The sequence below is a fragment of the Parambassis ranga genome, chromosome 2 (assembly GCF_900634625.1).
Source record: "Parambassis ranga chromosome 2, fParRan2.1, whole genome shotgun sequence".
NCBI classification, from domain to species: Eukaryota; Metazoa; Chordata; class Actinopteri; family Ambassidae; genus Parambassis; species Parambassis ranga.
The window spans coordinates 44,228,792-44,253,008 of NC_041023.1; the positions used below are offsets into that span (position 1 = coordinate 44,228,792).

A 24,217-nucleotide genomic window follows, 5' to 3' on the forward strand; every position below is an offset into this window, starting at 1 on the left:
CTTTCACCCCTTTACCTTCATTAGGGACTATCCCGCCCTCTCTGTGAATCAGGTTCAGTATAATGGCAGTAATGCAATGCTTTTCTTGATCAATGAATCAAACCATGTTTACATATTTCATTTATTGAAAAAAGGCAAGATTTAACACTCATAACTTGAAATCTACTACAGTCCTGAACTCACTGACGGTAAGGTGCCGCAACATAACACTGTCCATCTGAAGTACATCGTAACGTGAGAACATCCATACATGAGGTCATGTGACCTGTAGTGTTGCACCTTTTCAATGAATCAATCAGTCACACCTGGCTAATGTTTGGCTAACGGAGCAATAATCACACTTGTGGCATCGTTATTATCAGCTCAAAAAAAGTGAGCATACTTACTTTCTATGCTTAGAATAAATATTATTTAATTCATCTTAGTTAGTGTATCTGTGTAAACGGAACTAGCGAAGTAATACTTTCCTTGCTCAGTATAACTTTGCTATGTATATGGCTATAATTATAATTATTATTATTATTGCATACATAATGGTCTACTTTTACCAGTAAAACTACAAAACACAATCCTTGAGTCCAGTTGCCTTGATTAAAACTCTTGGAAAAGAAAAAGTTTACTTTTAGGTTTAAATAAAACTATTTCATGAAAGTTTGATCCTTTTGTTCTTCTCCAAGAAAAAACAAATATCACTTTAGATGTTAAACACTGTTTAGAACATGTAACATGTATCAGAGTGTATAAATAACTGACTCCTCTGAAATTTAAAACTTGATCAGAAGCATTTAGTATCTCTGTATGAAAATATTTTCATGAATGAAACAAAAATGAGAAAATTTGAAAATTCAAAAGGAAGATGACCTTTGAATCTCTCTTTGTCAGTCAGGTCTGTTGGTTCAGTTTCTCTGAGAGCTCATTCTCGTTGTCAGGTCCTGTAAGGACAGAAACAAGCTGCTGAGCCCCAAGTGCTGCAGTTCATACACAGTGAAATCTGGTCACTAAATAAAGCTTTACTTACCAGATGGAGGGCATGAGGCTAAAATAAATAATAAAAAAAGTAAAGTTAGTTACATGCTTTTCTTCTATTCAGCCAAACAAAGAAATACTTGATACTGTTCTTTTATATATTCTCTCTCTCTCACCTTTCTTCTTCCTATAAACCATGTATGCAGCAGCAGCCATGATGAGAGAAAGAAGAGCAGCTGCTGCAGCCATGACAGGGACGGCCATGTTCCTGGGCTTCTCTGTTAGAAGAAGATGCAGATACAGCAGGTTGTTATTAAATCATCCTCCTGAAATAAAAGTTGTTGAGAGCTCTGGTCTCACCTCTGTTGGTTCTGATTACTGCTTCATCCAGTTTGATGATGATGTCCTCGACACCAGAGAGCTGAAACTCACAGTGGTACCTCCTCCAGTCCTCCTCTGGGACTGATGAAACATCCAGATCTACACTCATCTGGAAGGTTCCATCATGGTTAGGGAGGATCTCTCCGTGCTCCACACCTTCATGAATCTCCTCTCCATCTTTGCTCCAGAACATCAGGGCTCTGTCAGGGTAGAAACCTGTAGCGTGGCAGCTGACTGCAGAGGAGGGAGTCTTCTGCAGGAGAGACACTGAGGGACGATCTGGAGGAAGGTAAAACGTTAAAGCCAGCTCTGAGCTTCCTGGTGTCTAATGAAAAAAGGCTCAACATGTCAGAGATGCAGCATGAACAGGTGCTTTATAACTGTATCATGATGACAATCAGGTCACATGATTACCTTTCCTCAGCAGAGTACTGTATCCATATTCCAGATATTTCTTCAGCCAATGAATGCATTCATGTGTTAAGAAGTTTTTGTAATAGTTATTTCTTATTTTATCTTGGTCCCATTCGTTCTTGGTGATGACAGCTCGTGGGGTCATGGCAATCCACGTCTCTGTCTCCAGGTCAAACTTCATGAAGTCTTCTCCATCATAAGCATGCTGTTCATAACCAGCAGTGTCTCCAGTTTCATCATCCCAGTCACAGCCGTACATGGTCTGGTAGGTATGAACCCCTGAGAGATTGTACATTGTGTATGTGTTCTTTTTTGTTTTGTCATAAAACACTTGACAGTAAAACACAAACTCACCTCCAGTTTGATTGAAACGCTGCTTCAACGATTTAATCATCTCTGTAAAAGTGTAAATCTCAGTCAAACAGGTCTGAGTGAGACTCTCAAAGTGCTGTGGATCTTCTTCAGTGAGTTTGTTCTCCCACTCATATGTAGGTGTTGCTCTCCTGGTGTTGCTGTCACAGAAACTAAAGGTAACATCACCAACCAGTGCAACAGCCACAAACTCCGGGAAGTTCTCCACTCCAGATGATGCAGTGTAGAAAGACTTCATGGAGTGTCTCACTGTGGGACCAACAGACAGGAGTGTGTGTGAGCACTTCTTGGACATACTGTACATACAATGATCACCATTATACAATAACAACAGTAAAACTTTAATTTCTCTTCAGCTGCAGTGGATCCAGATGTTTGTGTAGCTGTCTTTACTGTACAGATGTAGCTGTAGATCCAAGAACACAAACACCACAACAAACTGACAACAAAGACCTGCTGCTAACATCCTGGAGTCAGACATAAACTTTGCAGCAGATCTTTACATGTTTCAGTTTTAGAGTATCAGCTCCTCGTGACACATATTGTAGAAAGATGGAATAAAAAGGAAAAATACATCTTTAAGAGGGATCTTACTGACCTGCAGCTGCAGTGTGACAGAAGAGAAGAAACATAACAAACAGCTGCATCCTGCTTTAGAGTGGATCTCAGTGTTTGTCTTCAAGTGTGACCTGGAAGTCAAAGTTATAAATATGTAAACAAACTAAATGTTTTACAGTTACTTCAGTTATGATTCAAATTTTCATACAGCCGACCTGCTCCCATGTGTGAACATGTGGCCCATTGACCTACATGATTGATTGATCCTGAGTTTTCTTCAGTCTAAATAATGTCCAGACATTGTTGTTACAGAGCATGCAGAGTGACAACTAAAAGCACAAACTGAGAGGGAGATAAAATCATGTGACGTCTTTGAGTTAAAGCAGTAAATCACATGGGGATGTAAACTTACCTGACTCCAGCTGGATGCTGGTGTTGTTCTTAGAGTGCTGATCACTCACCAAACAGGATTTCAACTGGACTTACAAACTTACTAATGAAAACAAAATGTTCTCTCGATCAGACACTCCCCTGGTGTCCTGAGTAAATCACAGCACAAACACTGACACAGCAGAGGAACGCCTTAATGCAGCCAATAGTAATCCTGGAAATGATGGTACAGCTCTGTTACCGGGCAAAACAGAAGGTTTTGTAATATAAAGTGAAACTAGAGCTTGTTTACTCCTTACTGTCTGTATATTCAGATAGAGGGCGCTCTTTATCATACTTCACACATGACATCAGGACTCAAGACAGAAAACTTTGAGGAGTTGATACAGTTATTTTTCTTTTTAAAAATTTCTAAAACACAAATGTTTGAGGCAAATGGTCACAGACTAAAACTCATTTATTGAATAGATCCAGGTTTGATGATAACAGATCACATCCTGTTATAATTTGATGTGCAGGTTTTTTTTTTTCATCACATTAGAATGAAAAACATTTTATGTTATAAACGGTCTTGAGCAGAGCAGGAGAGGAGGTGGACTCTCTTGTTCCATCAATACTCTCTATGTACTCATGTAAAGCTGCCATGAATGACATCATGTTGATGAAGATTCTTAGTCATCCAGGTCATCAAACGTAGATTGAAGCAAGGCGTCTGGACTTGTAGAGTTTTCTTGAAGACGTTTCGCTGCTCATCCAAGCAGCTTCATCAGTTCTAACTGTTTAGTGGGGAAACATGGTTTATATGTGGTTACAGACCTATGTGGGTGGGTCTGGGTAAAACTTAAAAAAACAATAGCACTAAATGTTTGTGTGACATGTGGATGTCACCTGGGTCAAAATCAAGACCATGAAGTGGAACGGTTCACAGAACACATCAACGCAGTGGATAACATCATCAAGTTCACTCGAGGACACCAAGGACAACAATCTGGCCTTCTTGGACTGCACAGTACATATTGAGGAGGACAGGAACCTCAATGTGGAAGTGTACAGGAAACCCACACACAGACCAGTACCTGTTGTTTGATTCACACCACCCACTGGAACACAAACTGGGAGTCATCAGGACCCTGCAGCACAGAGCACAAACTGTACCCACCAGCTCAGAGGGGAAGAAGAAGGAGCAACACCACATCAGGAAGGCCCTGCAAACCTGTGGCTACCCGAAGTGGGCACTCAAAGCCACAAAAACAAGACATCTCCATTCCATATGTGTCAGGAGTATCAGAGAAACTCCGCAAGATCTTCAACAACCATGACATCCCGGTCCATTTCAAACCAATGACAACACTGAGACAGAGACTGGTTCACCCGAAGGATAAGATTCCCAGGGAGAAATATATATGCAGTCCAGTGCAGTGAGGAATGCTCTGATCTGTACATTGGAGAAACTAAACAACCACTCCACAGAAGAATGGCTCAGCACAGGAGAGCCACCTCCTCAAGACTCAGCTGTTCACCTCCACCTCAAAGACAAAGGACACTCCTTTGAGGACAACAATGTTCACATTTTAGACAGAGAGGAAAGGTTGTCATGGTTTCAGCCAGGTCTTTTGTTTTATAGTTCATTTTCTGTTTGTATTAGTTTTACTAGTCACTTCCTGTTTTATTTTGAAACTTGATCTTCCCCTTGTGTTTCAGTTTTGTTGACTTCCCCTTCTTCATGTGTGCTCCCTTCCCCCTCCTATGAATAAGTTTTGGATTCTCTGGTGTGTGACTTGTTTTGGAATTGACTACTGCCTTTTGCCTTTGCCTTTTTGGATACCTCTGCCTCACGGACTAAACTCCTGTGTAACGAACCTTGCCTGTATTAAAACACTGAGTTTGCTTTCACCTCCGGCTAAGTCTGCATTTGTGTCCTCCACCATATTTGATCCCTGACAAAGGTGGTATGAAAGAGGAGTCAAGGAAGCCAACTATGTTAAGCTGGAAAAACCTTCCCTTAACAGAGGTGGTGGCCTCAGACATCATCTTTCTACCACATACAATGCAGTGATTCCATCCATTCCCAGGAAGTTTACACATACTCACAGTAAGAACAAAGGGCTGTCAACCAGTCCCCCTCCGGCAGTTTCATAGTCGTTAGACACACCTGGCCCAGTCAGCCAGAACATCACAGGTAACTATGGAAACATTTAGTGCTATTGTTTATTTAAGTTTTACCCAGACCCACCCACTGAGGTCTGCAACCACATATAAACCATGTTTCCCCACCAAATAGTTGGAACTGATGAAGACGCCTCGCTTCAATCTTCTCTATGCATGAATGACATCACATGTTTTTCTCTCTCCGATCTTCGGATTCAGCCTCTCAGAGAAGTCAGTCATGTTTCCTGCAGCTGAAAAACACACAGTCCACTGATGTTAGACTGGGATTTAAATACAAAGAACTTTAATGATAAAACCTGATGTCAAATGAAAACACAGTTACTGACCTTTAATTTTGTCGTGTGATGAGGTAGAAGTAGGACCCAAACAGAACAAGTAAGGCAAGTCCAACAAAAGGTCAGCTTTATTCAGTCAAGGTGCACAACAATAGGCTAGGGGCCAGGGCACAAACTAAATAGACTAAACTCCAAAAACAAGGTAGGGAAAATGTTGATGAAGATTCTCAAGGTAGGGAAAAATAAATCAAGAAATGAATCACAAACCTAATTATGGATAGATCCAAGGAGGACACGACACTCACGCAGGTAAGACAAACAATGATCCAACAAGGACAAAGGAGGAGGAAAACAAGACACAGGTGGAAACAATCAGGGAGGAACAGGTAATCACAGAGGCGGGAAAACAGGAGGAAGTACAGACACAACAGGAAGAAACAGCAGGAATACAAATCATGACAGAACTACAAGCGCACCAGAGAACAGGAGGGAGGAAGGACAGCAGAAAGGACAGGAGAGGAAGAGGAGAAAGAAGCTGACAGAAGTGAGAGAGAGAAAAGAAAATGCTAAATAATAAATAAGAGGAAGGAGTATGGTAAATAATCTAAAAATGACAAGCAAAAGCAAAATGCATACAAAACAACGATCAGAACACAGGCTCATGACAAATTTGACATTTGTCTGAAATCAAAAAGAAAAATACTCCTTTAGTTTTTGCAGTTGACACATATTCTGTAGGAGAGACACTGAGGGGGGATCTGCACAGACAGCTTGTGTCATTACTAGAACAGGATGTTGTGTATTTTTTAAGTGTAACATAGTGAAATGGGTTCGGTTAAATCCTGCTAAATGGGACAAACATGCCACCTGCTATTGCAAAGTTGTGCCTGCATTGTGCAGTGTAATGGAGCAAGGGGTTATGGGTAATCCTCAGAGCGGCTGAGGATTCTCCTGAGGGAGTATGTCTGTCAATGTCTGTGAACAAAAAGTATTAATAACTTACCATAAAGTGGATGAATATCGCTGATGTCACAGGGAACGTGCATGTTTTCATCCTGTGTGTGTGTGTGTGTGTGTGCACAGTGACAGACAGGCGTGTTCATGTCATCGTTTTATCTGAGGGAACATTGTCTGTGATACCATCCTAAGACGTATCCTAAAAATAAAACTATTGTGAACATGAAATATGAGGATGGCATTTGAGGAAAGGACTTTTTTATGTGTTTGAGTTTAAATAAATTTGTACTTACAATAAAAACAGAATGGCAGGTGTTTTTTACTTTGGTGTATTTGTCTCCCTCTAGTGGTAAGGTGCTAAATGTGTCATGCATGTTTCACGTATATTTTCTTTATTTTTTTAACAAAATTAATCAACAGGCAAACTTTATGTTTTAGATTTTTCTGATCTGTGACAAAAACCTAAAAAATAAAATAGTTGGTGAAAAGTTTTTATTTGTTTTAAAGCATAAAATAAATCTCACATCAATTCATGTAAATATATGAGTAGGTGTACATCCCCCTTTACCTTCACTCAGGACTATTTCACCTTCTCTGCCTGTTAATCAATAATATGTTATTCAACAAAAAAGAGCAACAGATTTAGCATTCATAACTCGAAAGAGACGGTATTGCATCACTGCATCGACTGCAGCCCTGAACTCACAACCAGACTAAAGTGCTGCTACACAGTAACCACCTGAGAACATCCATACATGAAGACATGTGACTTGTAGTGTTGCTCTGTTTGTAAATACACACACTTAAAAAGCCAAACCTATTATTATTATCTGCTCAAAAAGGTTCAATATTGACATACTTATGATGATAATAATACAGCTGCCTGCAGATAAAGGTCTAATACTACATTCAAATAAAAACTCTGTGTACGTACTTGTTGGTCCTGGCTTTTAGCTGCCTCATCATCTAGACTTTAAAACCTGATCAGAAGCATTTAGTGCGTCTGTATGAACACGCTGGGTGTTGCTCTCCTGGTGTTGCTGTCACAGAAACCAACGTTAACATCATCAACCAGCAGGACGCCCACAACCTCCCGGAAGTTCTCCACCCCAGAGGATCCGGTGTAGAAATACTTCATGGAGTGTCTCACTGTGGGACCAACAGACAGGTGTGTGTGAGCACTTCTCTCCTCCCACTATGCTGAGTCTACAGTCCAGTGATAAACATTGTAGAAAGATGGAATAAAAAGGAAAAATACATCTTTAAGAGGGATCTTACTGTCACGCCTGCCTCGCAGAAGGCTGACAAACAAAACACCTAACGGGAGGGATGCCAAGTAAAGTGCAGTTTATTAACATAAAATAAAGTATAACAAAGTGAAACAACCCAAACAAGTGCCAAAACAAAAGAAAACATGGCCGCTGGCGAGCAGGCCAACACAAACAACGCAGAGCAGGGCTGGCAGAGCTGAGCAGAGAGAGATCCATCAGTGCTGGAAACTGGCTTTTAAACCTAGCAGGCCACGCCCCTGCCAGGTGGCACCGTGATCAGGAACACCTGAGAATAGGGAAAGAAACAAGGGAAGAGGAGGAGGCAGAGCTGGGAGCAAAAGTTAAAGGCCCCAGACACAGACAAGATCCAGCCCACTCGGGGGCCGTCACACTATGAAATGTAAATTGTGGCAGTAAAATTAAGTAATTACTCGATTAAGTAATTACATGATAAAATGTATGATGTGATTGTTGTGGCGGGACTACAGGTGGAAATTAGCTTGTGAGCTACAATCTGGTACAAGCATCTCTGTTCCTTTGAGCTTAATGTTATTGCACATTGTCCCGATAAAAAAACTCAAACTCTTTCGATATAACTATCATCAGGCAAAAGTTTGTATCTCAGTGACCAAAACCTTTCAAAAATTTAAAATCAATCAAACCACGTTTACATATTTCATCCATCAAAAAAGAGCAATAGATTTAACATTCATAACTTGAAAGAGATGGTCTTGCATCACTGCCTCAACAACCAGACTAAAGTTGTGCTGCTACACACTGACCATCTGAAGTACTTCATAACATGACAACATCCACACATGAGGTCATGTGACCTGTAGTGTTGCACTGTGTGTAAAGAATGAATCAATCAAACCAGATGTATTAGCTAATATTTATACAACGGAGAAATACTCACACTTAAAAACCTAAAAACAGCTCAAACAAGAATAAAGGAATTTCATTGCTCACAGTAAACTTTGTTGTAAATATGACAATGACATTCTTGATTCTTGGGTTTTAGGATGATTATCACTACAGTCTACTAAAGTCCTACTATTATGTTTAAGTTGCACACAGCTCAGAACAGAACCGCCTAAAACATGGACTCCCTGTTTATATACAGTATACAGGATATACAGGATAATATTTTACAAAGATGTTCTTAGAAAACAAAATGTTTGTTTCCCTTCAGTGAGCTGTGTTTGTTTCAGTTCATGTTTGAGCTGCTTGAGGTCTCTGAGAGCTCCATGCTGACCTCAGCTTCTGTAAGAAAAACATGCAGGAAATATATTGATAACATGCACATTAATGGAAACTTCAGTCAGAAACTAAAATATTATTTCAGACATGGTGTTAAAGTTTAGTCATGTTGAGACTCACTGCTGGAAGCATCAAAGTAACACATAGCTCACCTCTCCTCTTTTGATGAATATGATATCCACCTGCAGTTGCCATGACGATGACAAGAACAAGAACAAGAACAACAACTGCAGAGACGACAGGGATGGTGACATGGTCGGGCTTCTCTTCTGAAAAGAGAAAAATAACAAACAACAATGTTTGTCTCTGTACATTATAATATTAAATAACTGGAGGACAAAAAAATTGAAGTAAATTTACTCCAGTTGGTTTTAATCCGTCTTCTATCCAGCTCAGTAATGATCCTGTCCTCAGCACCCTCAAACTGAAACTCACAGTGGTACCTCCTCCAGTCTTCAGCTGATGAAACATTCAGATCAACACTCATCTGGAAGGTTCCATCATGGTTGGGGAGGATCTCTCCGTGCTCCACACCTTCATGAATCTCCTCTCCATCTTTGCTCCAGAACATCAGGGCTCTGTCAGGGTAGAAACCTGTAGCGTGGCAGCTGACTGCAGAGGAGGGAGTCTTCTGGAGGAGAGACACTGAGGGAGGATCTGACAGAGAAAAGAAGCACAAGGTGAGGGTGAGGAAATAATAATGAATATAAGGACATGACATCAAACAGGTGATTCTACCTTTTCTGAGCAGGTATTTCCTCCCATATTTCAAATACTGCTTCAACCACTGAGGACAGATGCTGGGAATGAAAATCCTGAAACTGTTTAATCTAAGTTTGTTCACATCCCAAAATTGTTTGAAGAATGCAGCCTTGTCTGTGAACTGCCAGGTCAGTGTTTTTGAGTCCACAGATACGACGTCTTCTCCATCATAACTGCTCCGCCAATACCCAGTGACCTCATCAGTTTCATTGTCCCATTCACAGCTGGACAGCTCCTGGAAAACATGAACACCTGCAGCGCAGTCAGTTGTTAAATTGATTATTTAACTGCAAAACAGAAAATGTTAATAAAGTCAATTACAATCGGAAATTCAAGTTCATGTATCCTGTGGTTTTAAACACCTACTGTACCTTCTGTGTGGTGAAAGTGCTGCCTCAATTGATCGAGGTCTGTTTGTGAAACATGGATGGCGCCCAGACAGTTCTGGATGTGCCACTCAAGATGCTCAGGTTCCTTCTCTACTAACTTTTGGACCCAGTCCTGTCTGGGTTCTGCTGTCTGATTGATGCTGTCACAGTAGCCTACAGGCACTCCATCAACATTTGAAACAGCCACAAACCTTGGGAAGTTTTGGAGTCCAGAGGATGAAGTGATGAAATATGTCAGGGAGTGTTTGACTGAAAGACAAAAAGAGACACAAACACAAAACGTGGTGACAGAGAGGTGTGAACGTCCTGAAGTGGAGATTTACATTCAGCTCTGCAGATCTGTGATCAGATCTAACTATGATCATGTAAAGTCCTCAGGTCGTGGCAGGATAACATGGCAGCTGATAACATGGCAGACAAGAACAGAGCTGTTTCCCATCTCCAGCTGAAATCTCAGCACAAGACAACAAAAGAAAATGATCTGACTCCACCCACAGTGTGAATAAACACTGGGTGTATTTCAGGACCTGTGAGGCTAAAAATGAAAGAGAGAACATCATGTACCTAAACCATCAGAGATCAGATTACAGCATCATCTGTCTGAGGTTTCTACTTTACTGGACTTTTGTTCTTTTCCTTCTGTTTCTTCTCTCACTTAGTGAACATTTAGTGACTTTTTACGATAACAAAAACACTTCTGAACACAAAACAGCAGCAACATTCAGAACAAATAATGAGGTGCTGCCACACCCAGTGTGTTTGTGTAAAAATGTCCAACATGTAAGTAAAACGACAGCTACAAACAGCAGCTAAAGACAACATCAAGAATTAAATTTACCTGAATGAGTGGTTTGAAATAAAACAAGCAGATAAATGAGCTCCATCATGTGAGAACCAAAATAACCCGAGGAACAACTCTTTCAAAAAAACACAAACGTGCTTCGCATTTTTGTCGCCTAAGGCTAAGAAACGGATGCCTGAATAACGTCAGGGGTGTAGAGGAAACTAAAGCTGCTTATGTTTGTATGTTTGTATGAGCGGAAGTCTTGGAAGGTATAGGCTACCGTCTACCTCTGTGTGGACCCGCATAACTAGACTCCCTGCCACCACAGAACCACCAGCTGCGTGGTGGAGCCATCACATTCCTGCACAAGAGGCGGAGCATGGCAGCCAGACCCATCACACGTCATCCGTCTTCATGGCAGATCTTCTTTCTGTCCGAGTAATGCAGAGCCAACGATTATGAATTTGGAGTCTTAAAGGCTGTTTCCTCTTTTTATAATTACTTTTGAAATAATGCTGTTTTCTCGCTGTGATCAGTGTCACAGTGCACTCAAACAAAAGATGTTATTGTAATTCTCTCTTTCTCAGCTTTCTTCTTAATCAGCTTCTGTTGGATGTGTCGGATCAGAACTGATCCAGGTAATTAGAAAGTTTGACATCAGACTTAAATCTTGTCTTTGTGTTTTGTTGTCCTGCAAAATCTTTTATGGTTACTGAAATTGCACACTTCTTTTGTTTATGCTCTCTAGTGCTGAAACAGTATAGTGCAAATCAAGACCAGATCCAGGTAGTTCTCTGTACATTAGGTTTGTATAAAGATGTAAACAAGTGTAACATGAAGACTTCACTCATGTTTCTTCTGCTCTGTCACGTTTTGACAGCAGGTAAGAACACACTGCTCATAATCTGGAAGACTTCACACTGTTTGCTGCTCTGAACTGTAGCTCTCACTGTAAATTCGTACTTTCAAAGGTGAATGTTATCCGGTGAATGTGTTTAAATAAAGTATGCAAAATAATGTAAGGGCATTTGTCTGGTAGATTATTTCTTTGTGGTAATGCTTCTTGGCGATAAATATTACCCTGTTGGAAAGCTTGAGCAGCAGAGCTAGGTATGTGGGTTGCGCCCATAAAAGATTTCCCAACAATGTAACCGTCATTTGTCCCACAGTCAAACACAAACTGAGGTTTGTCCTCACTGGATCCTCTGGAGTCTCAACTCTCCCTGATTTCCTGGCTGTTGTGGAGGTTAATGACTTACAAATAGTTACTGTGACGCAGACACATTCAGCCCAAAACATGAGTGGGGGAAGAATGTTCTGGAGAACGATACAGAGCAGGTGGAGTGGTACCGGAACAAGTGCTATGATAAAAAAAAATATTCATTTAAATATATTATTTATTTCCAGTCTGAAACAGCACTTCAATCAAACTGAAGGTGAGCTGTGTTTATTTTCTGTCTTTATGTATGGAAGCATTTCAGCACCTCAAAAATATGAGATATAATCCATGCCTATTAATCAAAAGTGGTAAATAAAATAAATAACCTATAAATACAACACAAACAGACGTGCACAACACACACGATGAAACACAAAGCGCCACCACAAACAAAATGCTTTGTGTAACATAATGATAATAATTTAGGAAGAGGGATCAAAAACAAAACAGTTGTTGGGTTTGATAATATTCATAATGACATGAGTTGTAACACATGTGCTCTGACATAATGGCCACGGACTGTCAAATAACTGAAGTACTCTTTAAATGTCAGCAGACAGACACACAATGACATCAGCACAAATGAAGGCTCTCACCCACTTGATGTTTTATGTTCTGACACACAATAGCCTAAATGAAACTTCATGAAATCATTGTTTATTGCTCTCTCTCTCTCTCTCTCTCTCTCTCTCTCTCAGGTGTCCATATTTTACAGTTGATGTCTGGCTGTGAACTGGACGACACCACAGGACAGGTCAGTGGTTTCCTGCAGTATGGTTATGATGGAGAAGACTTCATAGTCCTGGACCTGAACACACTGACGTGGATCGCTCCAACACCAAAGGCTGTCATCACCAAACTGAGATGGGACACTGAGAGAGGGAGAACTAAATATAATGTTAGGTTCTTCACTCAGATGTGTCCTCAGTGGCTGAAGAGGTTACTGCACTATGGAGAGAAAACTCTGCTGAGAACAGGTACAGACACAAGTCCTGATGCTGTCAGACCAGACTGAAATCTGCTGCTCCCTGTCCCTCCACTGTCTCCATCTTCTCTCCTCCCTCCAGATCGTCCCTCAGTGTCTCTCCTCCAGAAGACTCCCTCCTCTGCAGTCAGCTGCCACGCTACAGGTTTCTACCCTGACAGAGCCCTGATGTTCTGGAGCAAAGATGGAGAGGAGATTCATGAAGGTGTGGAGCACGGAGAGATCCTCCCCAACCATGATGGAACCTTCCAGATGAGTGTTGATCTGAATGTTTCATCAGTCCCAGAGGAGGACTGGAGGAGGTACCACTGTGTGTTTCAGTTTAAAGACAAGAACAGGATCATCACTGAGCTGGACAAAACCATGATTAGAACCAACAGGGGTGAGACGGAGCTCTAACTTTCACTCTCTGATCATTGATCCAAACATGTGAGCTTAAGCACATAATATATCAGTTTTCTATAAAACAACATTGTACAGCATCAGTAACATCACCAATGATGTGGTGACCACTGAGCTCCTCCTGCAGCTCATGGAGGAGGAGTAAGTCAGCTGAACAGGTCAGCTGTTGTGTCTTTAATGAAGTTTCTTTCTTTTGTTCCACAGTGAAGCCTCGAACTCTGACTGTCCTCATCATCCCTGCAGTGGTTTGTTTGGTTCTTGTTGTCATGGTTACATTTGGATACATGGTTTACAAAAGGAGGAAAAGTGAGAACATTTTAACTTAATGTTTGAGTACTTTTGATCTTTGAGCTGATGATTTTATTCAGATTACAAAGAAGGATCAGTCATAATAATATTATAATGTGACGACTGTAAGAGAAGAAACAATGCAGAGACAAGAATGGATTAGGTTCATGACAGATATTCATGTGAAATATCTTTTCTCTGTTTCAGACTGTCGTCCTCCTTCTGGTAAGTCAAACTTCTATTTTGTTAGTAACAAGCTGCTCATGACTTTTCTGACTGTTTCCTGTGTTTACAGTTTGTTTCTGTTCTTTCAGCTCCTGAGAGCATCGCAGAGCTCTCTGAGACCCTGAATGCACCAACCTGACATCATGTGAGGGTCAAACAGCGACTCAGGATGTTTGTCATCACTCCAGTTATAGAACAGCATCTCAGACCAAAGTGGGGACGGGTCTCCTGGCACGTTATAGCTGCAGGTGATTTTAATCACTTAGCATCACGTTTACACAAACATCACTGGAGTTTACACTGTGACCCCCCCCCCCCCCAAGCTGGAACAGTCAGACCACCTTTCTGTGTTTCTCATCCCCATCTGTGTATTATGTTTACAGAATATTCTGCAGTATTTTAACTGCACATTATGTCCTTAGTACTGTCCTCATCCTGTGCACACTGTAAATACTGTAGATCCTGCACTTGATGCGTATTGACCCTGAATCCACCATCCTGAACATGTGCTGTAAAGAATACAGACGAATTACTAACAACACTCAAATCAAACAGACAGGTTAATGTGAAACACAAGCTGGATGAGATGATCACTTCTAATAACAAATACTTTAAAAGGGTGTTAAAATGATATACACCAGAAATACATGTTATTTATGTTACTGTTACTGTTTGTCAAAGACATTTTTACATTATCAAAGGATGGAGTTCATCTACTGAGCAGATCACACTCATGTTAAGCTGGTTGGTTGATGTAGTAGAAGTAGAACAGTGTGTTAGCAGCAGAGTATCTGCTCCTTGTTCAGGTGAATGTAATGTCATTATCATTGTTACATTCAAGTGTCAGATGTTTTGCTCTGTATGTATTGTTTTCATTCAATAAAGTCACTTAAACTAGAAAAGACGGCAGATTAAACTGCCGCTTCATGTCCAGATTTATCAGGAATACGTGTCAACAGGAAGCAAAGTCTTTATCATTTTGTCATCGGTGCTACTGAACAATAAATTCAGCTGGATGATAAGTAAAACATACACAATTTATTTACATGTACACTTATACAAAAGAGGACACAAGAGAAGCACAGACACTCAGAGAAGGAAGCAGCGCCCCCTGCATGCAAACACTGACATGACACGAGACAGAGATCTGCACAAAAGTGACACCCAGGGAGCACATGTGTCAGAAACATCAGGACACAACATTAAAAGTGCAGATTTGTTGTGTTACATGGTCTCATAATTATGATTTATTCAGCAGAGGTGATATATTTACAGAATCAAGTACAGTGTAGAAAATTATTGAGGACAGCATGACATCACTGGAGTTCCATTGGGAGTCTGTAAAGACACATTAACAAATGTTATAACATATATAATATGTTGAATGTGTGAATATTGACATAGAAATTACTGTTCAACAATGAAGTACTCACAGTGTTGGGATCAGATTTATTCTGAAGATCAGGAAGATTCTGAAGCTACAAAAGAATAAATAAAATAATTGAAGACAAGAAAGGACTGATGACCATGTAAACAAATGAAACAATGTGCTTCAGTATTAATGGAGAGAAAACTTACTGCTTGCAGCTCTGAATCCTAAAACACAGAGATTACACTTGTAAAAATGATGAACTGATAATTATGTAAGTGCATCACAGATTTCCTAATAGCTGAACATCAGCCTCTTTAAGTCAAACAGCAGATTTGATTATTATTTATTCACCATTTTTGTTCTTCTTCCAGAGGAGCAGTGCAGCCATGCAGAGCAGCAGCAGCAGCAGTCCAACAACAACTCCAATGACGACACCAGCAGGAAACTCTGAGGGAGGAACTGAAACCAGAACATTCAGACATCATCTTTCCTTCACAGACTTCACTGTTTTTTTTTATAACTTACTGCTGTTGGTCCTGATCACTGCTTCATCCAGCTCAGTGATGATGTCCTCTACACCATCAAGATGAAACAAACAGTGGTACCTCCTCCAGTCCTCCTCTGGGACTGATGAAACATTCAGATCTACACTCATCTGGAAGGTTCCATCATGGTTGGGGAGGATCTCTCCGTGCTCCACACCTTCATGAATCTCCTCTCCATCTTTGCTCCAGAACATCAGGGCTCTGTCAGGGTAGAAACCTGTAGCGTGGCAGCTGACTGCAGAGGAGGGAGTCTTCTGGAGGAGAGACACTGAGGGAGGATCTGAGAGAGAAAGTTCATGGAAAATGATTCACAATGATCAGATGCTCAGTTCTTATTTCTGTGGATTTGTGTTAAATAACAAAACCTGTTCTCTGGAGGTAGCTTCTTCCATAGCTCACATACTTCTTAAGGATGCCAACACATTCATAGTTAATCGCATTCTTCCAAAAATTATTTTTTATCTCATCCATGTCCCACTCATGTTTGGTGAAGACAGCCTGGCGTACTGGAGCAATCCACGTCAGTGTCTTCAAGTCAAATAATATGAAGTCTTCACCATCATAGCCATATTGATTAAAACCATCAGTGTTTCCAGTTTCTTCATGCCATTCACAGCCATTCATCCTTTGAAAAACATGCGCACCTGAAAGGGGGTCAGAAGAGAACGATTATTTTTGTCTTTTAACTAACTTTAAAGTTAAAGTAATCATATCCAGCTGATCTGGTAATGATTACACATACTACAAGTTTAGATAAATAGGACTAATAAAGGATCAGCTTATCTTATCTTATCTTATCTGGAAGGGTCTAGGAAACCTTAATATTTCACCTTTACATTTTTGAGAACTGTCACATTGTTTCAGATTATATGTATGAGTGTTTAAAAAAATGGTGACATGCCATCAGTCTGGTTGAAGCGCTGCTTCAGTCTTCCAATTATGACGCTGAAGTCTTGTTGGTTTGTCAGACACTTGCCCATCAACCAATCCCAATGATCAGGATCGTTTTCCAACAGTTTCACCATCCATGTTGGTGTGGAGTCGATGCGTCTTCTGTCACTGCCGCAGTAACCTACTACAGCATCATTAACTAATGCAGCAGCAAAAAACTCAGGAACGTCTGAGATTCCAGAAGTAGAAGTGAGTATATACTTCAGGGAAAATGTTCCTGCAGAAGGAAAAAAAAATCATCTGTTTTTTTTCTACAGCATTTTGAAGAAATGAAACTATTTCTGTGGCATACTTCCACATCTTAAACACTGTCTGACAATATTATGTTAACATAGACGGTCCCTAGACGCCCGACTCTTCTCCTCCTCTGCATAGACACACATATAAAATATCCAGCGCAGATGAACTCACACATTTTCGTGTCCTTACAATGTGTCATGTGTGAGTTATTGAACCCAGAAGTTCGAATCTGTCTGTTTCTAACTTTACCGAACTAGTTTGACTGTGGGACAAATACGGGGTTATTATATCAATGAAAGGAAATATTAATGCACCCTTCACATTCACATTTAAGCACATCTAAGTACGAGTAGTCAGATATTACAACGCAGAGCTAAGGATGGTCCTCTGACACCCGAGGCTCCGACACATGCGTGGTAGCTCATGAAGCAATTGTTTGGAACCACTGTTCCGAGGCTTGCTTCGGTCACGTGACTAGTGACGTTTGAACCACTTCAGTGACATTTGAAGTAGTTGAGCGCTTTGAACGACATACGAGTCATGTGATTGGTTCGGGTTGTGAATCACTTGGTGGGATCAGGTGCGTTCAGGGATAGGATTAATGTAGATATATCAATATATAGTGATAGATAAATTAGTTAGATAGTGGAAATACATTAGCCACATTGATACTTTTATTAGATATGAGTTAAATCTGGACTTGTAGAGTTTTCTAGAAGACGCTTCGCTGCTCATCCGAGCAGCTTCATCAGTTCTAACTGTTTGGTGTTTCTCTGTTAAAAATGCAGCTAACCTTCACACATGGAGGAGGAAAGACCACTCACCGCCACAGCAGGACACCCAGGACAAATGGGTGAAGAACCTTTCAGTCAGACAACTGAGCCAGCCGGAAAAAGAAGTGTTGGCCAAAGGAATCAACTTTGCCATCTCTCCAGAGCAGATTCCAGTGGTGGACCTCATCACAGCCACAGAGTCAGCCATCAAGAACAACAACCTGACAGACACAGAAGCTGAGCAACTCCGCTTGAAGGTCACAGCCACACTCTCCACTGCTAAAGCACCGCCATCCAACCTCTCCAGTGATGAAAGGAAGGCCCTGATTGCACTACAAAATGACCAGGACATCACCATCTTGTCAGCAGACAAAGGAAGATGCACAGTGGTGCTCAACACACAGGACTACCACTCCAAAGTGACAGATCTCCTCAGTGACACAGCCATATATGAGACACTGAAGAGGGACCCCACCGGAAACTACAAGAAGAAACTAGTCAGCTACCTACAAAAACTGGAGTAGGACCAAATCATCAACCGCAAGCTCTACTTTCGACTGTATCCTGGGGAAGCCATTCCATGCCTGTATGGACTCCCCAAGATACACAAGGAAGGAGTCCCCCTCAGACCCATCGTCAGCAGCACAAACTCAGTCACATACAACGTGGCTAAGCACTTGGCTGAACTCCTGACACCACTGGTAGGTGACACACCACATCACATTCACAACTCGCAGGACTTTGTGAACAAGGTGGAGAAGAACCAAATGGACCCAGACGACACCATGGTCTCATTTGATGTCACCTCCTTGTTTACAACAACAATCTGGCCTTCTTGGACTGCACAGTACATATTGAGGAGGACAGGAGCCTCAATGTGGAAGTGTACAGGAAACCCACACACACGGACCAGTACCTGTTGTTTGATTCACACCACCCACTGGAACACAAACTGGGAGTCATCAGGACCCTGCAGCACAGAGCACATACTGTACCCACCAGCTCAGAGGGGAAGAAGAAGGAGCAACACCACATCAGGAAGGCCCTGCAAACATGTGGCTACCCGAAGTGGGCACTCATCAAAGCCACAAAAACAAGACCCCCCCCCCAACAACAAGAAGAAGGACAACACCAGGCAGAGAAAGAACATCTCCATTCCATATGTGTCAGGAGTATCAGAGAAACTCCGCAGGATCTTCAACAACCATGACATCCCGGTCCATTTCAAACCTATGACAACACTGAGACAGAGACTGGTTCACCCGAAGGATAAGATTCCCAGGGAGAAACACAGCAATGTGATATATGCAGTAGGGATGTCCCGATCAGGTTTTTTTTTGCCTTTGAGTCCGAGTCATTTGATTTTGAGTATCTGCCAATACCGAGTCCCGATCCTTTCAAGATTCTCCATAAGGTCAATAAACTTTAATTTCTAAAGAACATTTAACACTGGAAAGGCCCCCAATCATCAACATTATTATTATTATTATTATTAATAATGTTATTATTAATGATATTAATATTAATGTTGATATTATTATTATGAGTAGTGGTAGGCCTATTACCATAGCTTATCTGAGCATAGTCAATGGAGTTAAGTCAAACCAACTAGCACGTCATGAGCAACAGAGCCAAACAACACGCACTCTCTGGGAGTGGGCTCACCTGCACATGTGCTTGTGTGCGCACGCGTTTGCGTTTGCATGTGTGTATGCGCATCCGGCCGCTGCAGACAGCTGCAGTGAATTTTACAAACGCCACCATGTAGACAGAACACATAGAAACTGATAGCAGAGACGGCACAAGGGGACTGGGCAAGAGGCGCTGCAGCGAGTGCCGCCAGTGAGAAGGCAGAGAACTTCACTCGTACAACGCGGACTCTCTCTGAGAGCAGGTTCTATACATGAGCATGTTTAGTGTCGTGGTGAATTGTGGCAAAGTGTTGAACCGGTGTTGTGCAGCTTCACAGCTCTCTGTGTCGCTGTAACCAGCGTCCAAGCCCTGCAGCGCTGTGACGCACCGTGGCGACGCACACAGCGAGCTGACCGTGGTCTGCTCAGAACATCCCGTAAACGTTACACAATGAGTTAAAAAATAAGAACTACCTGTTGATTTGACACATTTTAAGACAGAAGCCGCGGGACATATGAAGTCCGACGGCCTTTATACGCTACGACGCACCGGAGTGACGCCTTTTGTCATCCAGTCTCTTTGGCAGCGAGAGGGAGAGAGAGAAAGAAAGAGAGGAAAACAAACCAGCATGCAAATGTGATTTATCGTGGCCGAAAAACTTATCGAGCCCATTTAATTTATCATGCAGTTAATTGATTTATTGTTTATCGCGACAGGCCTAGTTATACCCCTGCACTACAGGACACAGAGCCACCCTGCACAGAAGGCGTTAACTTTGACAGCCCTAATAAATATATATCCGAGTCCTGATCGGGAGGTAATGTCCGATTCCGATCGAGTCTGAAAACATGTAATCGGGCCCGATTTCCGATCACGTGATCGGATCGGGACATCCCTAATATGCAGTCCAGTGCAGTGAGGAATGCTCTGATCTGTACATTGGAGAAACTAAACAACCACTCCACAGAAGAATGGCTCAGCACAGGAGAGCCACCTCCTCAGGACAAGACTCAGCTGTTCACCTCCACCTCAAAGACAAAGGACACTCCTTTGAGGACAACAACGTTCACATTTTAGACAGGGAGGAAAGGTGGTATGAAAGAGGAGTCAAGGAAGCCATCTATGTTAAGCTGGAAAAACCTTCCCTTAACAGAGGTGGTGGCCTCAGACATCATCTTTCTACCACATACAATGCAGTGATTCCATCCATTCCCAGGAAGTTTACACATACTCACAGTAAGAACAAAGGGCTGTCAACCAGTCCCCCTCCGGCAGTTTCATAGTCGTTAGCCAGTCGTTAGACACACCTGGCCCAGTCAGCCAGAACATCACAGGTAAGTATGGAAACATTTAGTGCTATTGTTTTTTCAGTTTTTAAGTTTTTACCCAGACCCACCCACATAGGTCTGTAACCACATATAAACCATGTTTCCCACCAAACAGTTAGAACTGATGAAGCTGCTTGGATAAGCAGTGAAACGTCTTCTAGAAAACTCTACAAGTCCAGACGCCTTGCTTCAACCTTCTCTACGCATGATGACCTGGATGACTGAGAATTAGAACACGAACTATTCACAATTATTTGTATTATTTATATCTAGGAATTCCATAGCATACGCAATTTGTCATTGTGTACATTTTAGTAAAATACATTGCGTTGATAACGTTTCTCTTGAAAAGACAAAACTCTCTGTGCGTGTACCCGGACCCTCTCGCACCCAAAGCGACAATGATACCCCTACACCACCATCGAGCTCCTTTTTCCGCCGCAAATTAATTAATTATATTAATCCAATTTTAATTGGATTAATCATGATGTTTGATTGACCCTAATTATTATTTTTTATTTTTTTATTTTAGATACTTTATTAATCCCAGAGGGAAATTCGTTACGGCTGCTGCACAAGCAGTGTCATACAATGACTAGCAAGGCGCGCCACAGGCTAGGGTGAAGTGTCTTGCCCAAGAACACACAACAGTGACTAGGGAGGAGTTGGGATCAAACCACCAACCTTCCGGTTATTGGACAACCCTGCTATACCACTGTGCCACTGTTGTCCCCACTTTATTAAACATTATGTATCAAATGTAGCTTTGCATAACAATTTTGTGCAGTGAAACTGAAACTAAACTGAAAGTTTAATGTATTTTGTTGTGTCAGCCTGAAACCATTCACCCATGTAGTGTAGTCGAACAATCCATCAAATAACACGCAACGCAATTCATTGAAGTCTTGAGTAATGAATAAGGTCTCGAAGCTTCAACAAAGCCTCGAAAACCCATAACTACTCAGAGCAGCAAACAGTGTAAAGTTATGAGCAGTCTTACCTGCTGATGAAGCGTGACAGAGCAGAAGAGACAGAAGAAAAGTCTTCATTTCACTCTGGTTTTTAAATCCTTATACAAACGTCACTTGTCAACAGCAGCAGTCCACTTCCTGTATGTCTCGTCTTGCCTCTTGAGAAACGCCCTTTTCAGGATGACGTCAGTCTCTCCCTCTCTCTCTAGGTGCTGACATGAAGCTGCAGGTTTGTGGCTGTGAATGAGACGATGAGACAGAAAAGGTGGCTGTAAAAATAAACAGGTAACCACTCCGTCCGGTAATAGAAAATATATATTTTTGTTGTTTATGTTTGGTTTGTTTCAGGATGATGACAGAGATGGTGTGTCTAAAGATCTTGCTACACAAAGGATGAAAATCTACAATACAAAGATTGATGGTCTCAGTGATGTGCCAGAAGGTGTGAGGCTTATGTAGTGGACCTTGCTTTTCCCTTTCCCTTTCCAAGGAGTTCAGGTATACTGTCAGAGTGTTTCAGAAACTGCTCCCTGACTTGGACTATTCCAGGCTGTCCCCAAAAGTGAACACAATTTATGTAAAAGCCATTTATGCCAATTTATGTCAAGAAAAATACATTTTCTAACATTTTTATGTGTGGTTGTTTGTTACACATAGTATTTGTGTAGATTATACACAAAAAAATTGTGGCAACAAAGTGAATATTAATGGGTAGATTTAAAGTCCTGTAGTGCTAAATCTTAAATTTAAATCAATTTACCTTAGAAATGCAGTATATCTAAATACAAACATGTCGTAAATTCTTGTCAAAATTAACTGATTTTTGCCACGAGACTGATTTGTACTAACTAGATATACTTGAGTTGTATTAACTCATGATTTCACATGCTATGACTAAATCTAACACATTTTGAGCATTGTTTTAATTTGTTTCCATTTAATTGAACAGTTCAGCATATTTTAATCCATTTTTACACAATTAAAAAATTCAATTCAATTATATCACGTGTCACTTTGTAGCCATCATTTTTTTTAAGTAACTATGGCTCACACTCTTTACAGTGTACATGTCTTAATTCATGTTGTGACAGTCTTAATTTCAATATTACACATTCTACGTGATGCTGTGGGGGTGGAGCTGGACTCCTTGACAGCAGTGTCAGACAGAAGGATGCTGGAGAACAGCTTCCATCCTGCTGCTGAGGTGCAGTGAAAATGCACTTTAGCAGTGATGACTTTAAAATCTTTATGTTTTTCTATTACTCCTGTTTCTAATTTAATTTTTGGGTCTTTTTAAATGATACATTTTCATTCCAAGAAGTACTTTGAGTTGCTCAATATTTGAAATGTGCATGCTGCCATGCCTTGCTGTGCCAGCAGGTGTCACTATTCTGCCTTCACCAGAGTACTGCTCATTAATAATCCAAATCAATGCTGTTCTTGTGCAAGCTGGTCAAATAGGTTAAAAAGGTTATACAGTCCTACTGTCACGCGGTTACTTACAAAATGCTGACTTTTAAGAAAAAAGGACACATCAGATACCTTCACTGATTTTTGTGTAAGGGATATCAGATTTTCATCTAACAAGTTTTTTCAAGTACCTTATATCATTGTTAAACAACCGAATCAAGTTAATAAGGATACTTGCTGAATCCCCAGGAAGTCAGAGGTCCTAATCAAGCATCAACTAGCCTTTTCAACCTCATCTCTGGAGGCTGCCCTCAAAGAAAGCTCCACATGAGTTAGATATAAACAATAATAGTTCTGCAGATTTCATATTAAAGTAGTTTTTAAATGACAAATAACTTGAAACATTAACTAGAAATAAACTTGAAATATTAACAAACAAGCACACTGAATAATACCAGCAGGAGAGCAGCCTGCAACTTCAGCCCAACATTTCCACCCTTGGAATGGAAGAGAGACAAGAAACTGGGAGTGTGTTCATCTAGCTTTGACATGAACTATGGTTCCAGGAGCACCTTGGTGATTCTGTGAAACTCGCCCTGAAGCTGAAAGACAACAAAATGAAAATAACACATTAAGAGCAAAATAATACAAGTAGACTTATAGTTCTTACATTTTGATCTGTCTTTGTAGTATGACCATTACTGAAGCCCATATGGCCTTACACTGTCAAGCACTATTCAACATGAATCCTGTTAAACTGTATAATCTCAAAATTAATCTGAATATCACTTAGGAAAAGGTTTATAAATAAAGTCTATAAATTAATCAATTTTAATCGTTAAAATAAAACTGTAGGATTGATGTTGCGACTGTATTCGAGCCATAAGCACTGCAACACAAAGTGAGGTGACGTCAGAGCGAGTTAGAC

General features: G+C 41.0%; 3 protein-coding genes across 5 annotated transcripts; 1 reads left to right on the plus strand and 2 right to left on the minus strand.

The window, feature by feature from the left end:
* Positions 1-107: 107 nt before the first annotated feature.
* LOC114449555 (major histocompatibility complex class I-related gene protein-like) lies at positions 108-3,263 on the minus strand. 3 transcript variants are annotated; one of them, XM_028427314.1, is made up of 9 exons: positions 3,104-3,262; positions 2,907-3,033; positions 2,732-2,822; positions 2,116-2,382; positions 1,762-2,040; positions 1,327-1,626; positions 1,143-1,244; positions 1,019-1,036; positions 108-932 (listed from the first exon to the last, which is right to left on the minus strand). In XM_028427314.1, exons 3-9 carry the CDS (start codon positions 2,778-2,780, stop codon positions 883-885), a joined length of 1,065 nt encoding a protein of 354 aa, XP_028283115.1. In that variant the 5' UTR covers positions 2,781-2,822; positions 2,907-3,033; positions 3,104-3,262; the 3' UTR covers positions 108-882. The 3 variants fall into 3 exon arrangements, with proteins under 3 accessions (XP_028283115.1, XP_028283123.1, XP_028283131.1); XM_028427322.1 differs by having other exon boundaries at positions 2,907-2,973; positions 3,104-3,261; XM_028427330.1 differs by lacking the exon at positions 2,907-3,033 and having other exon boundaries at positions 3,104-3,263.
* A 4,390-nt stretch (positions 3,264-7,653) lies between these two features.
* On the minus strand, positions 7,654-23,762 carry LOC114445029 (uncharacterized). The gene is made up of 13 exons (XM_028419974.1): positions 23,745-23,762; positions 21,909-22,116; positions 16,886-17,152; positions 16,350-16,628; positions 15,965-16,264; positions 15,791-15,898; positions 15,646-15,663; positions 15,537-15,545; positions 10,147-10,482; positions 9,752-10,027; positions 9,374-9,670; positions 9,166-9,282; positions 7,654-9,016 (listed from the first exon to the last, which is right to left on the minus strand). The coding sequence occupies exons 2-13, from the start codon at positions 21,955-21,957 to the stop codon at positions 8,961-8,963; spliced, it is 2,112 nt and encodes a 703-aa protein (XP_028275775.1). The 5' UTR covers positions 21,958-22,116; positions 23,745-23,762; the 3' UTR covers positions 7,654-8,960.
* Positions 12,886-14,788, plus strand: LOC114449925 (major histocompatibility complex class I-related gene protein-like). The gene is made up of 5 exons (XM_028427802.1): positions 12,886-13,144; positions 13,235-13,534; positions 13,759-13,860; positions 14,050-14,067; positions 14,157-14,788. Exons 1-5 carry the CDS (start codon positions 12,886-12,888, stop codon positions 14,204-14,206), a joined length of 729 nt encoding a protein of 242 aa, XP_028283603.1. The 3' UTR covers positions 14,207-14,788.
* Positions 23,763-24,217: the final 455 nt, after the last annotated feature.

Excerpts from the sequence above, each read along its gene's own strand:
- LOC114449555 (XM_028427330.1), bottom strand. The coding sequence starts at position 2,780 with ATGCAGCTGTTTGTTATGTTTCTTCTCTTCTGTCACACTGCAGCTGCA. Across the intron at positions 2,383-2,731 it reads CTGTCACACTGCAGCTGCAG|TGAGACACTCCATGAAGTCT; the intron begins GTCAGTAAGATC and ends TTGGTCCCACAG. Across the intron at positions 2,041-2,115 it reads GCGTTTCAATCAAACTGGAG|GGGTTCATACCTACCAGACC; the intron begins GTGAGTTTGTGT and ends ACAATCTCTCAG.
- LOC114449925 (XM_028427802.1), top strand. The coding sequence starts at position 12,886 with ATGTCTGGCTGTGAACTGGACGACACCACAGGACAGGTCAGTGGTTTC. Across the intron at positions 13,145-13,234 it reads GAAAACTCTGCTGAGAACAG|ATCGTCCCTCAGTGTCTCTC; the intron begins GTACAGACACAA and ends TCCTCCCTCCAG. Across the intron at positions 13,535-13,758 it reads CATGATTAGAACCAACAGGG|TGAAGCCTCGAACTCTGACT; the intron begins GTGAGACGGAGC and ends TTTGTTCCACAG.
- LOC114445029 (XM_028419974.1), bottom strand. The coding sequence starts at position 21,957 with ATGAAGACTTTTCTTCTGTCTCTTCTGCTCTGTCACGCTTCATCAGCA. Across the intron at positions 16,265-16,349 it reads AAGCTACCTCCAGAGAACAG|ATCCTCCCTCAGTGTCTCTC; the intron begins GTTTTGTTATTT and ends TTTCTCTCTCAG. Across the intron at positions 9,283-9,373 it reads ACGGATTAAAACCAACTGGA|AAGAGAAGCCCGACCATGTC; the intron begins GTAAATTTACTT and ends TTCTCTTTTCAG.